The 14,976-nt window shown below is 36.4% G+C and overlaps 1 protein-coding gene across 1 annotated transcript; it reads left to right on the plus strand.

Annotated features, from left to right (window-relative positions):
- Positions 1 to 7,631: 7,631 nt before the first annotated feature.
- Positions 7,632 to 10,267, plus strand: LOC143613350 (uncharacterized). The gene is made up of 3 exons (XM_077087077.1): positions 7,632 to 8,918; positions 9,080 to 9,275; positions 9,576 to 10,267. Exons 1-3 carry the CDS (start codon positions 7,632 to 7,634, stop codon positions 10,157 to 10,159), a joined length of 2,067 nt encoding a protein of 688 aa, XP_076943192.1. The 3' UTR covers positions 10,160 to 10,267.
- The last annotated feature ends 4,709 nt before the right edge of the window (positions 10,268 to 14,976 follow it).

Here is a 14,976-nt window from a genome sequence, read left to right on the forward strand (position 1 = left end):
CGGATCGGATCGGATCGGATTGGTGATGAAGATCCAGAAAGAAAAAAAAGCAAGCTAGTGGCGGAGAAGAGAATGGTATTTAGTTGACGGTGAAATCGATTTGGATTATTATTATTATTATTATTTATTATTATTATTATATGATAGATTAGATTAGATTAGATTAGATGTAGATTAGGAACCCTAATTTATCAGTTTACTGGACATCAATCAATCACCTCATCTCATTTCATGTGTGATTTCTCTTTTTACTTTCATTTAATAATAAATAAAATAATTTATAAAAAGATGTTTTAGATATTCATAACTATAATCTTTTTTTTTAACGACCAACTAAGTAACGCAGGTACTCCGTACGCGGATCTCATTGGCTAAAGGTAGCTCGAGCCGGCCACTAGTCCGGAAGGACAGAGCCCCTAACGGTCCACCTATTGAGTGATTCACCGGATAAAACCCGACCCCCACGCCCGCCAAACGACACGACAGCGAGGAGCCAGTAAAACCGGGTGAGATCAAAACATGGAGAAGTGTTGGTGAATCATAACTTAAATGTTTTTCATTATCGTTGATAATCTTACTACAAGTGAAATTTAAATGTTGTAAACATAAATAAAAGTTAGAGGCTTAGAGTTAAATGAAGCCATTTTTTTTGTTATAATGGATTTTTCATAGCAACAAAAGGAGTTTTTATGAGTGTTGTTTGTTGCATTGTTAGTACGGATTACTATTGGCTTATGTGTCAGATTTTGGATTGTTAAAATCCCATTTCTAATTAAAAAAACTATGTGTGAAATGATATGAATTATTGACGTAAATATTATGCCTATGGTTAATGACTATTTTTCTCTTCAATTATGTCATGATTTGTATTTAATATATTGTTAAGTTATGATCTTTGTGTCATGTGTCTTTGACACTTATGCTCAAAATTTAATGATGGGTTCGCTTGTATACATGTTAAATATGTCAACATATCGTTGTTGAAGCTTATGTTTAGTTTCATATTATGGAATCATGCCGGATGAAGATAAATTGTGTATGAAGATCATAACATATGTTTTAAAGTTTATTTTTGAAAGAAACCAGAATTTAAAATTTGGCATGAGTTGTGCTAGGTAATGGTGGTTATTCTAGCATAAAGATAATTAACCTACTTATTAGACCCAATGTTATGTTGACTTGGACATGTATATCCTTGTGTTATGATTCTACGTGGCCAAATATGAATTTATACGATATAGTGTAACTATGTATGTCGATTTACCACTAAATGATAGGGGTGTTTACGGTCTGGTTTTGATGGTTTTTAAGTCAAACCGTATATCAAACCGTTAGTAACGGTTTTTAATTCCAAAAACCAAACCGAACCGTTATCAACGGTTTGGTTTCACGGTTTGGGCTTTATTAGGCTAAAATAATGAAAAATAAAATGGCTTGTCAAAGATTCATTGCATATGCTTCCATTTCGAGACCTGTATAAGCACCATGAAATTGATAGGTGAACAAAGTCATTTAAAGCTTGTTAAACTAACTCACTAAACTCTTTTTTTTTCCTTCTGTTAAATGAAATACATATAATAAAAGCCATTAAAGCTTGTTAAATAAAACAATTACTTTTTTTTGAACGGCCAACTAAGTAACACCGGGCAAACAATTACTTTTAAAGTGTAATATATAATCTTGATGTTTTATATATATAGTTATTTAAACATCATCATTATGTAGAACAAGAAAAAAAGAATCGATAGAAGTAACTGAAGCAGATATGCAAGAGAACAAGCAATATATTATACAAAGAAAATACTAAAGCAGACATAAATTTAGACAATCAAATACCCATAATATACAATATAAAAAAGATTAAGTAAATTAAAATCACACGGTCCGGTTCGGTTTTATACGGTTTGAAAGTTTTAAAACCATAAACCAAACCGTTCGTTACGGTTTGAAAAGTTTGAAACCGACCGACCAAAAGATAACAAAAAAAACCGACCGTGAACCAAACCAATGACCGGTTTGGGTGGTTTCACAGTTTGAAACCGAACCGTGAACACCCCTACTAAATGATACAAATCACAATTGGTATTAGCAGATAGGTCAAATTATGTGAAAAAATGATTCTTACCTATGTGGTGTATTAGTGTTGATAACTATGAAAACGAGCATAAGATAAAAAAAAATCCTTATATGAGGTAATATATGAGATATGACTAGTGTATGTACGACCCTATGCCAATGATTGGTGTTGCATGAAACTAAACAAAGTACATGATCAACAATGATAATAGCAAACAAATTAGGAAGTTAAATGATTGAACCAATAGAACAATGTACAAGAACAACTTACAACTACTATTCTTTAGTGTTTAACAATAAAATATGGAGTATGGTTGACCCGAAATATTGTTTGATAGTGATCTAGTAGTTTAACCTCTTGGAAAGGGGTGCAAAATGATAACAGGTCGTGTGACTTAGGTGTTGCAAATTTAGCTTATTTCCATATTTTAACCAACTTTTGATAATTCATAGTAACCTAACCAAATGTCTATTCAGGGCGCATGTGTATGAATACAAAGCTCTACCGGTCTACTTTACTCAAATTCTTAGTTTGAAGTGAAACACTCCCTCTATTTAAAGGGGGGGGGGGGGGGTGTTAAATTGCTATAGCTGCATAAAATTGTATTTTAAACAAAAAACTTATGGTTTCTACTTTCTACAATAAAAAAAAAAACCATTTGGCATGGTTTTTATGTTGTGGTAATCCTAAAGATGCTTTTTATGCTCTTTTAAACTATATTATTATATGGTTTTAGATATCATGAAAGTGGGATCGTTAAGCTTGTTGAAGATTATTGTGTTAGATCATGTGAAGAGAAGATCTCCAAGAACTTTAGAGCAACGTTGTAAGCTTACTTAACATACACTATGCTGTTGGTTTTAGCTGCCAAGTTGTCATGAATGAATACGCATTACTTACAGTAATATCTGTTGTAAATCAACGGTGTCATGGTTTAACTACGTGTATGGTTGACTTTGCCTCTACTAATTTTTTAATGATGTCGTTCGTATGTATAAATCTATAGTTAGCAGTGACAAAACGAATTGAAAGAGATTGACACGTGCGGTGCTAATTTATAATACTTGTTATTATTGATGAAATTAAATATTAAACTATACATGTGGTATTGTGGTCCACCAAAATTTATCACTTTAATCGATATCATTATGTTTCCAAGTACTAATAAAAAAATTGTTCAATCGTGGTATAAGTTTCAGTTAGCATGTTACAACGGCTATTTTGGTTCAACTAAAAGTTTATGTTTTTTAAGCTAATTTACTATTCATTGCTTACATGTTTCCTTTTTTCAACATATTGTTATTCATATATATGTATTTTTGTAACAGTTATTTAAATATAGTTGCAACTTGAAATGCTAGACAACTGGATTGTGTAATATAAAATGAACACGTGTTAATTATATGATATGCCAATCGGTTGCCTCGACTCACGATATTTGAGTTAAGGTAACTAACGTTAATCAAGATATGATGTTTCGAAGCTTATAGTTTAGTTAACAAGATTTCCTCATGTTACGTAATATGAAATAAAATATATCAAAAACGAAAAAAAATTTGTAGCATGAAGTATATTTAATTTCCATTTTTTTCCATAGTCATGAAGAGAGTTAGAGTACATTTTTATAATAGGACCAGATAATCTTCTAGCGTGCAATCTCCACACCTTATGTCTCTTAAGATCAACCTCCGGCTATTCCACTGATTGACCCGCCTGCAATTAAGGATTTTGATGCCTTGTATACTTTCATAAAGATGAACTTAACATCTTTAGCGAATGCCATACACATCCATTCCAACAAATCTTTTTATTTACCATGTAATATGTCAAGAAAATGCCAAGCATATTGCTTTTGTGTATATAAAATTAAGATAAGATGTGACCCTAAAGTGCACCTAAACAGATTGTGTTGCACCATATATGTCACCATGCTTCTTCCTCACACCTATTGTACCTAATCTTTTAAGAAAAAATGCATCGATTATTTTATAGCCATTCCTTTTGTCACCATACATGCCAAAGAGGTTCAAAACAATATTAATCAGTTGTAAATTTAGAGGAATAAAAGGTAAAATGGTTTGTTAATCAACACAATTATTCAACTATTTGTTTTATCATCCTTAACTAAAAATATAATGTTAATATTTTCATTTGAAAGTAACTTTATATAGTTATCAATTGTTTTTCATCTATATATTTAAAGCTGAGTTAAAAACTTTGTGCCATTCAGTTGTGTTTATGAAAGGTCTTTGAGATGGCAAAACAAAAAAAAATCTATAATTAAGGCACACATACCCAGATAACTTTTTTATGTAATCAAAAGTCAGAACATATTTCACACTTCTTAATCTAAATACTTAATCTGCATTTTGCATTATTTTAATTTTGGACAGTCTCCAAGTCCAAAGTGGTCCATCATCTTAAACAGTTAAACACTTAAACCAGTATTATGTACAGAAGAGGAATCAGAACCAGCCCATTCATCACTGATTTGGCATTCTTTTATAAGTTTTAACCCAATCAACATTATTGTAACTTTTTTATTTTCATAAAAGACTTTTTACTTGGAAGGTGAATTCTGCAGGTTCATTGTATGGAACTTGGGGCACATCCACCTACCCACTAACCTTAACCCCACCCAACATCCCACATGTTACTTGAAAACCACACATTCTGAGGTCTATTGATCTAAACAAGCAAGCTTATTGACTGATTGACTAAAGTTTCACCATGCTCTTCTTTAATAACTGGAAATAGTTAATTTACAGTGAGATGTAATTTAACTCATACCTTTTGGTTGTAAATAATCTTCTATTATTTTTAGAACATGTAAAGTAATGATGTGATACTAATTTTTTACGATGTGGTCTTGTGCGATATCACCGTTTCATCTAGCTATAAAAACTCACGTCATGAGAACATAATTAACCAAGGTCTAAAAGGTTAACCATGTCGTGTTTTTTAGTTGACGAGCCAGATAATAATATACAAATATAAAAATTTCATATGAACCTAAGAGCCTTGTTAATATAAAAGGTTAATCATGTAAAAAATTCTAAGTTGGTTGTGGATCAATGGTAGAGCACTCACTTTACAAGTGAGAGGTAGGAGGATCAAACCTCACTACCACCAACTTATATGTGAGATATGAGGGATGACCCTGGTTTGCCAGGGTTCGAGTCCTGATCTCACCCGGTTTTACCGGCTCCTCGCTGTCGTGCCGTTTGGCGGGCGTGGGGTCGGGTTTTATCCGGTGAATCCCTCAACAGGTGGACCGCTAGGGGCTCTGTCCGTCCGGAGTAGTGGCCGGCTCGGGCTACCTGTCAATGGGGGCCGCGTACGGGGTACCCGGCGTTACTTAGTTGGCCGTTAAAAAAAATATATAGACAAACCACACAAATACTACATGTGTGTCTAAGAGGGGGTATGTAATGGCTAGATTCACCCTATGCCCAATAGCTAGGACCATGAGAACTTGATTCTAGTATAGTGGACCATAAGCATATATAGAGAAGTTATGCGTTGAAAGGAAGACCATCTAAATACATAGAACGTGATTTACATTATATAAGATAAAATTATTTAGTTGGTTGGTAGTAGATTTCTTGGTTTCAAGTAAATTATTAGATTTCTCATGATCCATTCCTTTAAAGACTATGTATGTAATTTGTGAGGTCCATGTGATATTTTGTTTGTGTTTTTGTCTTCTTTTCATTGTGATTTTTGGTGTTTAACCAATTATACATTATCTGCTTTAGTGCTTTAGCACTTAAGATTTGACGGTCACTAGTCACTACATTACACATATGACCGATCAATGGTCGCACTTCATGGTTTTGGATAGGTTGGATTGGACAAAATGGATCATTTTGAAAGTTTGAACCAATTCTTAGTTACTTTTTATAGTTTGTATTAAAATTTAAAAGAATATACACAAATGCTTATGGATATTGTGCTTAATAGTCTCAATTGTATTAGGTTGGCGGGTTTCGATTGATGTGTTAATGACGTAAAATTATTCAGCTCTAAAGTCTAAACTAACCCACATATTTATTTGTGTCTTGTCATGTTGAATTTATCTAAAATCGTGTTGTGTTCATATCGACCCATTAATTGATTGTTTGTGGATATGAATAAAAACTACCGAGTCCAAAACAATCAATTTCTATGACTTAAATGAACTAGTTTAATAAAACTAATATTACTTTAGAAATAAATAGTTATAAGGACAAAATCAAAACAAAAACATACATAACTTTAAATATCACCATTTATCATCTCTAAAATCTAAATATAATTTTGTTTAAAACCAATAAAACAAACTAACCTATTTATTGATATGTCATTATGTCGTGTTCATATTAACCTATTTATTAAATATGTAGTGTCTAATCTGACATCTTTAATGAAAATGGTTGTATTAATTAACCAATAACATGTTCTTTTTTCCTTTTTATGTATTTCAGGTTGTGTAGAAATTGACACCCCAAATTACTCTTATGCTAAATAGGCCGAAAGTTATAAATCTAAACCTACAATTAACTAATTTTCTTCGTTTTAAATGGTTCAGCTTGATATCGATTTATACACACATCTATATTATACTATTTAAAGTCAAAATAACTATAATTTTAAGGTGTAAAAAAAATAAAGTGTGTTTTAACCAAATTATTAAGTAAAAGAGGGAAAATGCATTAAAAGAATGTACATGCTATAAAAACAAACACCAATATATATATATTTTTGTTTTTTTACTCATAATAAATACCAATATATTTTTTGTTTTTTTTTTTTTTTTTGTCTTTTTACTCATAAGAGTCTTGTAACAAACTTTTCTATATTAAAACCTCTCTACATGTTAAAATTAAAAGTATAAATTACGTTTTTTTCTAGAACAACTTAAAACCGGCACCTCCTGTTGTTTTGTTTACATGCCCTTTTCTTTCTTACGTGACTTACATTTTTTTTATCCCAGTTATTTATAAAAACAATTTGGATGATTGTTTGGATGTATCAGTTACAATTGTTACAAAAATAGTTTACATTTTTATTCAATTTAACATTATGTGAGATTTTTTTTTTTTTTGAACGACCAACTAAGTAACGCTGAGTACTTCGTACGCGGCCCCCATTGGCTAAAGGTAGCCCAAGCCGGCCACTAGTTCGGACGGACGAAGCCCCTAACAGTCCACCTATTACGTGAGATTTTAATATGCAAAAATAGATATTTTTGTAATAAAATACTTGACTTAAAAAGAAACAAATGTGAACATGTAGATTACCCCACCATCATGTCTCCCCTCACTTCCTTCCTTTCCTTTAAATGTGCAGAAAGCGGGAGTTACAGATAAAGCAAAAAATAATAATAATAATAATAATAATAATAATAATAATAATCAACAACAAAACACCATACCATATGACAGAGAGAGAGAGTGTAGCAACATAATATCATTATGTTCATCAACCTCTTTCTATCAAATGCAAAATTAATATCAAATAAATAAATTATCTCTGTGTGTGTACATTCATACCTGAACGTCACCGGAAAAAAATGATGACAGGTCCAATCCAAGACCGGCATCTAGAAAAACAGATCGGTTGCATGTCTGGCTTCCTTCACATCGGAAAACGCTTTCACTCCACTAAACGCCTACCTGCAGCCACCGTCAGCCCAGCGGTTACCTCACCTGAAACCAACAAGCCAGTGGTTAACTCACCGGACGGTTTTCCGCCGTCTCCGGCGGCGAATATAAAGTTCTGTCCGGCGTCAACACCGCCGAGATCAGTATCACCACTACCGCTACCACTAATGCCGAGACTGTCTCTTGACAGTAGAGCAACGGTTGATTCAAAAGGTAGTCTGCGTGCGAAAGAGATCCGGCCGGAGAACATTAATGAAAGCTTCGAGAAGCAACGAAGGTCACCAAGTGTTATTGCGAAACTGATGGGATTAGACCAGTTACCGTCTTCCGATTCGGCATTATCGAGTTCTGAAACTGTGAAGACGCCGGAGCTCCGGCGATCGGCGTCGGAATCCAGAGTTTCACGTGATTTGTTCCGGTCGAGGTTCATTGAAACCAACAATTTTCCGATAAATAAATCAAATCAAACAAACAGAGAAACAATTATGGAACCGGTGAAACATTCATCGCGAAATCAGAAGAATGAATTAACTAAAACAAGGTACTCTTACTCTCAGCAGAGAAGAAGCTTCTTCGATTCAGCAGATATCTTCCCGGAGCCAAAGCAAACGACGGTGAGTAACTCCGGGAAGAATTTAAGACTGAGAGGAGTAGATGAACAGTCTAAGGATCTGGAAGCATTAAAGCATATTCTCGAAGCAATGCAACTCAAAGGTCTTTTACATTCTATAAACCAAGACAGCCACCGGAACTTCGTTTACGATTCAAACGTACTCCTCATGAACCACCAGCACCGGCGGTGTTCACAGCTTTCTCCGTCAAATCGGAGATACTCCGGCGAGTTTTCACCACGTGGAGTGTTTGATCGGAGTGGAAGGAGTCCGGTGAGGTCTAAAAATTCAGCGATTAATTGTAACACAAATGATAAGCGAAAAGCGTTAATAATCGAAACGCAAAAGAGATATCACGAATCCGTTGAATCACGAAGAAATTCGCCGGTTAATTCTCCTAAACTTACACCGAAAAGTACCGGATCTGAACGTCACTCGGTCGTCACGAATCGATCTCCGAGAAGCATGAGGCCGTCGGAGAAGAGCTATTCAAAAGCGAAGGTTTCTAGAATAGGTGTTACGGAGGATGAATCGTCATCCGTTTCCGAAAGCTCCGGCAGTACAAATTCTCATATCGATCCAGAGGTATACGATCTGCCACTTTATTGTAATCAGCTTGTGTTTTAACAGCTTGTGTTTTAACGGCGTTCGCATATATTTATTATTTATAATAAAAAAAATCCAGAGGTAAACAATAATTTCATAAATTATAATCACATATCTGTAAACTGATTATTAATTTACAGAGATCAAAACCGGAGGAATACAGAGAAGGAAAAAGCTTATTAACGAGATGTGACAAATTACTAGCGGAGATGAACAGCATCACGAGTTCTAACTCAGTGTTACCGAGTCCAGTTTCTGTACTTGACTCGGCTTTTGACAAGGACGAATTATCGTCTCCGTCACCGGTGAAGAAACGCACTATAGATTTCAAAGGTAGTTACAATCTCGTGCCACGTGGCACAATCTGAGTGACTTTTACAATTAACGCCTTCGATTATTCGTTTTCGTTACTTTTATGACAAACTTATGACAATGACATCACCAAATCAGTTAACAGAGTAATACGTACAAAACTTAACATACACCGGTAGTTACCGTCACGTGGCCAGTGCAACCTCACAGGCGGTTGTCATCGGCGCTTGTCGTAAAGTCAAATTATCATTCAATTGAACGTCAGAGACTAATTGAGTAATATCTTATTAATTTTAATTTATTTATTTTTGTTTTAATCTGCAGATACCGTAGATCTAGAAGATGATGACATCTGGAGCTCTATAATATCTCCAGCAACATCAAACGAAGACGACGACTTCATATCTAACGATTCCGATTTCACATACATCTCCAAAATACTCAAAGCATTAAAATACCTACCGGACGAATCTAGCGTCTTCTGTTATCTCGAAAAGCAATATTATGATTATGATAATAATAACGAGTCATCAACCGGTTCAAAGCTTCAACGGAAGCTCGTGTTTGACGTCGTCAACGAAATCCTTCGCCGTAAAAGAGACTTGCCGCCGTGGAATGCAGTTTCGTTAACGGAATCTAGTAACGCCGTTAAGCAGATTTGTACCGAGTTTAAAACAATCCGTGAGCATGAAACGGCGGAGAATTTGTTGGATCTGATTTGTACGGTGCTGAAAAAGGACCTTGCCGGAAACAATGGCTGGGGAGATCATCCGGTTGAGGTATCGGAATTCGTACTGTACGTCGAACGGCTGATATTCAAGGATCTGGTGAGCGAAACAATCGGAGATCTAGTTGAGTTTACCGGGAAAACTACGTTCTGCGCGCCTCGAAGGAAATTAGTTTTTTAATATTTTTTTTAAAATAATTGGGCAGACAGAAATCCGTTTAGTTTAATTTCCCGCTCTTTTTTTATATTTTAAAATAATTTCTATGTTTTGATATTTTTCGATTTTTGGTAGAAGGTAGTATCCAAATTTGTGTAAAATAACTGAAATGACGTTTACCTCAAAGAGTAAAAGTTAATACATGGTTAGTATAAAACGGTTTTTATCGTCGGATAACGTTAGCGATGCCATGTATCCTTAATGCTGCCGACTAAAAGAAAATCACTAATATGGCAAAAAGAAAAATATGGATTGAACTATAGTGACAAATGAAATTTACTAAATTGTAATTAACTTAATAACTTTGAAAAGTTGTATATATGTATGTGCCTATATGGGGCAACTTGGACAAGTATATAACGGTCACTGTTGGAATCTGTCTTTAAATGGAGGTACTGAAGATGATATTTAAAGGAAGCATAAAATATTGAAATGGGATGTGTGGTTGTGGCCACACTCTGACTTATTAATAAAGTAAAATACTTTACGCATGAGAAAATAATAATAAGGGACCTGTTAATAATAAAAAAATTTACTCTTAAAAATATTATAATAATAGGTAAATATTTATGGTTTAAAAGAATGTAAACGAGACGAGCTAAATGTAAGCTATTTAAAGTCAGCTTAGTAAAAGCTTAAGTTAAATTGAGTTTAAATAAACTCGATCTTATAAATAAGTTCCTTTACTAATTTATACTAACAAGCAAGGATTTGACACACAACTATAAATAACTTGTAGCGTTTATTATTCTTCTAAAGTTTTAATAAGGTTTTATATGAGTCTTTGCATTTGTACATCTTATCATGTTAATAAAATAGTATAACGATAAACATAAATTTACCAATATATTCATGTATTAATTTTTCTTTCGAACTATAAATTTTCACAAATGTTATACTCCTAACTACCTAATACCAGGGCCGGCTATAAGGGAGGGCCGGGTGGTCGACTGACCCCAGCCCGACACCCCGATATGCCCAGATTTTTGTAAAAAATAAAAATAAAAAATTATATATATATTTTTATGAAACACAATATGTATATATAATGTTTAAATCTAACTACACAATCATTAGCTTGGTTTAGTGGCAAGAGGTGTGGCTTTTTACACAACCAAACAATATGTATATATAATGTTTCAACCAAAAGGTTGTAGGTTCTAACCTCACTTGAGACATTTTATTAACTTTATTTTATAAAAATTAAAAAAAAAAAATTTTTACACAACCAAATCATAAAACCCAAAAATTTAAGACTTAATTAAAAATTAAATTGTTTAAATCCAACAAGATACCTTAAGGCCCAAAAAAAATTTCACCTTCGGCTCAAAAAATTTTAACTGTCCTCAGAGCCGGGCCTGCCTAATACCAAATTATTTTTTACTCCTAATTATTACACCTACGACCAGGATTCGAGCCGCGGTTACACCAAAGAGGTTTGTGCCTCTTCACACCCTATAGAAAGTGCAATGAAAATGAGGTGACAGTGACACCAGGTTTCACACATGTTGGCTACACCCTTTAGTCTAAGGCTGAGGGGTGCGGAGCGCTAGTCAGGGCGCGTGAGGGACTTCGATAGCGCCCCGGGGCGCGAGAGCCACACCACCGGGGCGCGAGAGGGGCGCGAGAGGGGCGCGAGAGCGGAAAACGAGGCAGGCGCCAGGAGGCTCGCGCGCGTGAGTGGCTGTGGGAAATGGGAAAGAGCCGTTGGAAGGCTTTAATAATGAATAAAAATATTTTTTTTTTTTTAACAAAATCATCTATATATATCACAATACATATATCACAATACATATCAAACACAACCATTCTCACATACTACAACCAAAACGAATATCACACACCACACCCAAAACCCAAAATCACCCTATCTTCGAAACCTTTTTTTAAAAACATGTCTGGAAATTGGTACCCAAACCTAGATTCAGATTACCCTTACGACGATTTATGGTCGGCACCGGAACAACCGATGTTTTATTCGGGGTCGCAACAATCATCCGGCTTTCAACCATCCAACATGCAACCGTCTCCTAACTTTGTAGTTCCGGAGACACAAGAACCGGAACCAGAAGGTGAAGCTGCGGGACAAAGAAGACGCGTCCACCGGAAAAAACAACTTGCAACGGACGGGTCGGGTTCGGCTTCGACCGGAAGGGCGAAACGGAAAATCACTCCGTGGTCATCGGATGAGAAGGAAGCCCTGTGTCGGGCTTGGATAGCCATTTCTGAGGATCGGCGTTGCGGTAATTGTTTTAACGTTTTTAAAAATGATTGTAAATAAAAAGTTAAATAAAAAAGTTAAATGGCTTACAAATTTATTTACATAATTTTGCAGCCGACTACCAAAAGAGCAAGGTCTTTTGGACAAAGGTTAGGGAGACGTTCTATTCGCTCGTTGGGAGTACAGAGCGGAATCCCGATATGATTTCGGGTCGGTGGACCGAAATTAGAAAATTTGTCGGCTTGTTTACTAATCTGTTCAACAGGAACGCCGGTCGTATGAGACCAAGTGGCAGTGACGATTTGGCGGTCTATAATTTCACTGTCGAAGAGTGGAAGCAGGAGTGCCTGCGGAGGTATGGGGCGGTGAAGACGTGGGACGGTGTAAAGTTGTGGGAGAGGTTGAGAAGGTGTGCCAAGTGGGTTGAGCTGGTGGCGCCGGACCTTGATGCGGAAGTAGGGCCGAAACGGACTAAAACTAGTTCGTCTGGAGCGTACAGCACAACGGACGGGTCGGATTGCCGGGTTGGATTCGACCTAAACGTTGCGGGGGAGGAAACGTCTTCACCGCCGAGGAGGCGGCCATTGGGAAGGGACGCCAGGGGGAAAAAACCGGCTGAGGGGGAAGCCGTAAACATCAACGATCTTGTTGAATCCCTCAATAAATTCAACAAAACCCTGGAGGTGGTCTCTGTTGACAAAAAGGAAAAAAAAAGAATGAGAGATTTGGACTTCCTTGCAAGAGACTTCAGCCACCTAAATCCGGTCGACCAAATGCTGATGGAAAAACAAAAGGAACGTATCCGGAAGAGGTTGATCGAAGAAGACGAAGCCGAAGAATAAGAATAATGTTAATGTGTTTTTTTAATTTTTTTTAATTAATGTGTTTTTTTAATTTTTTAGTACTTTAATTTTTTTTATATATTAATGTGTTTTTTTAATTAATGTGTGTTTGTTTAAATAATTACTTGTTTTTTTAATAATACGTTTTTTTAATACATTTATAAAAAAATAAAAAAATAAACCGCTCGCGCCCCCTCTCGCGCCCCTCCACACCATGCCCCGGGGCGCTATCACCACTACCAATACCCATCTTATCAAGTTTCTCTCTCTGCCACACGTCACAATATTATTGGATGGCGCCCCCACTCACGCCCCCTCTCGCGCCCCCCACACCCCTCAGCCTAAGTACTATGAGTTTTCTGCTTGGAAATTCTCATGATTAGAACTTTTAAAAGGTTAATGTATTCATAATTCATATGTAATGATATAATTTAAATTTTTTTATGTTTTTGTCATTATACAATTCTCAATACCAGGAATTATAAAATTATGTATTAAGATTCGATCTCCAATATAAAATAAAAAGTCAAATAAGAGATATTTTATGATAAAAAGAAAAGAAGATAAGAAGGACAGGGTTACATTCCTTTCATGTGGTGGGTCTTTGAAGAAACACTAAGTGATCCCGGGCAGATTACGGATAATCTGGGGGTTAAATAGATGTTTCCCACGAGGGGTTAGACCCGGCAAAGATGGTTCTTTTGATAACCTGCAAAACAGACACCGTGAGCTCGTCACTGAGAAGGGGGGGGGGGGGGGTACCTCCTTGTGTCCACCCTCCGGCGTGAGAATCAGACTAGATTGCTCTTGAATATAAGTGTATATTAAGAGATTGCTAGAGAAGATAAGATAATGAGATATCAGATGATGTCCTTACCATTCCAAGGTATTGGGGTATTTATAGCCGAAGGTAGGTTTCCAAGAAGGTACAGCCGGTTGAATAGTATCCCTGTTCTACCAACAGTGGGCTACGCACAAGCCATGCTGGTTGGTGGATAGGCTGCGGCCGATAGTGACAAGGCCGGCTGTATACTGTTCCTTTACTGCCGGCTATGCACTGTTCCACCAACTGTAGGCTACGCACGTCCCACAGTGAGGGTTGGTGAGTAGGCAGCGGCTAATAGTGACAAACAGTACTAGAGGGTGCTCCTCCTCGTACTGTTGTCGGTGAGCTGTCACCCTGTGATTGGTTCATGGGCTGTTTTGGTCAGATCGTCTGTTTTGCCCATACCTTGGCAGGTATAGTACAAAAGATCTTCCAGATGCATACGGACTGGCTCATTTGGGCGGGAGTATTCCCGCCTTGCTCATTCCTTCAGGTGACATTACTGAAGTATCAAGAGTTAGTGCCTTGTGCGTGTAGCCTTGCTATCAGTGCGGGTAGCCTTCCCTGATGGCTTGTATCCGCAACTGCGGGAACAAGCGGGGTACTTCACCATTGGGAGGCTTTCCCTGCGGGTACAGCTGGCGTACTGCGCGTAAGGTCTTCATCTCTGAGCATGGTGGGTCCTGCGGAAGCAGTTGGTCGTTGCGCAGACGTCCCATTTCAAGGTGAGTCTTGCGGGTCCAACTGGGATCTGCTGGGACCTACCTCTTCAAGTCCCCCCAGTCCAATGTTCTTCTCATGAATTATTAATAAGTGAGGTGAACTTTTGGATTTTAGCAAGGGGTTTTGAAAAGGGTTTTTAGTTTTAAGGTTTTTCGTGGGGATTCTTCCC

This window comes from Bidens hawaiensis, unplaced genomic scaffold, assembly GCF_021521415.1.
Source record: "Bidens hawaiensis isolate Kalapana, Puna unplaced genomic scaffold, B.hawaiensis_p1.1 tig00037192_1, whole genome shotgun sequence".
Taxonomy (NCBI): Eukaryota; Viridiplantae; Streptophyta; class Magnoliopsida; order Asterales; family Asteraceae; genus Bidens; species Bidens hawaiensis.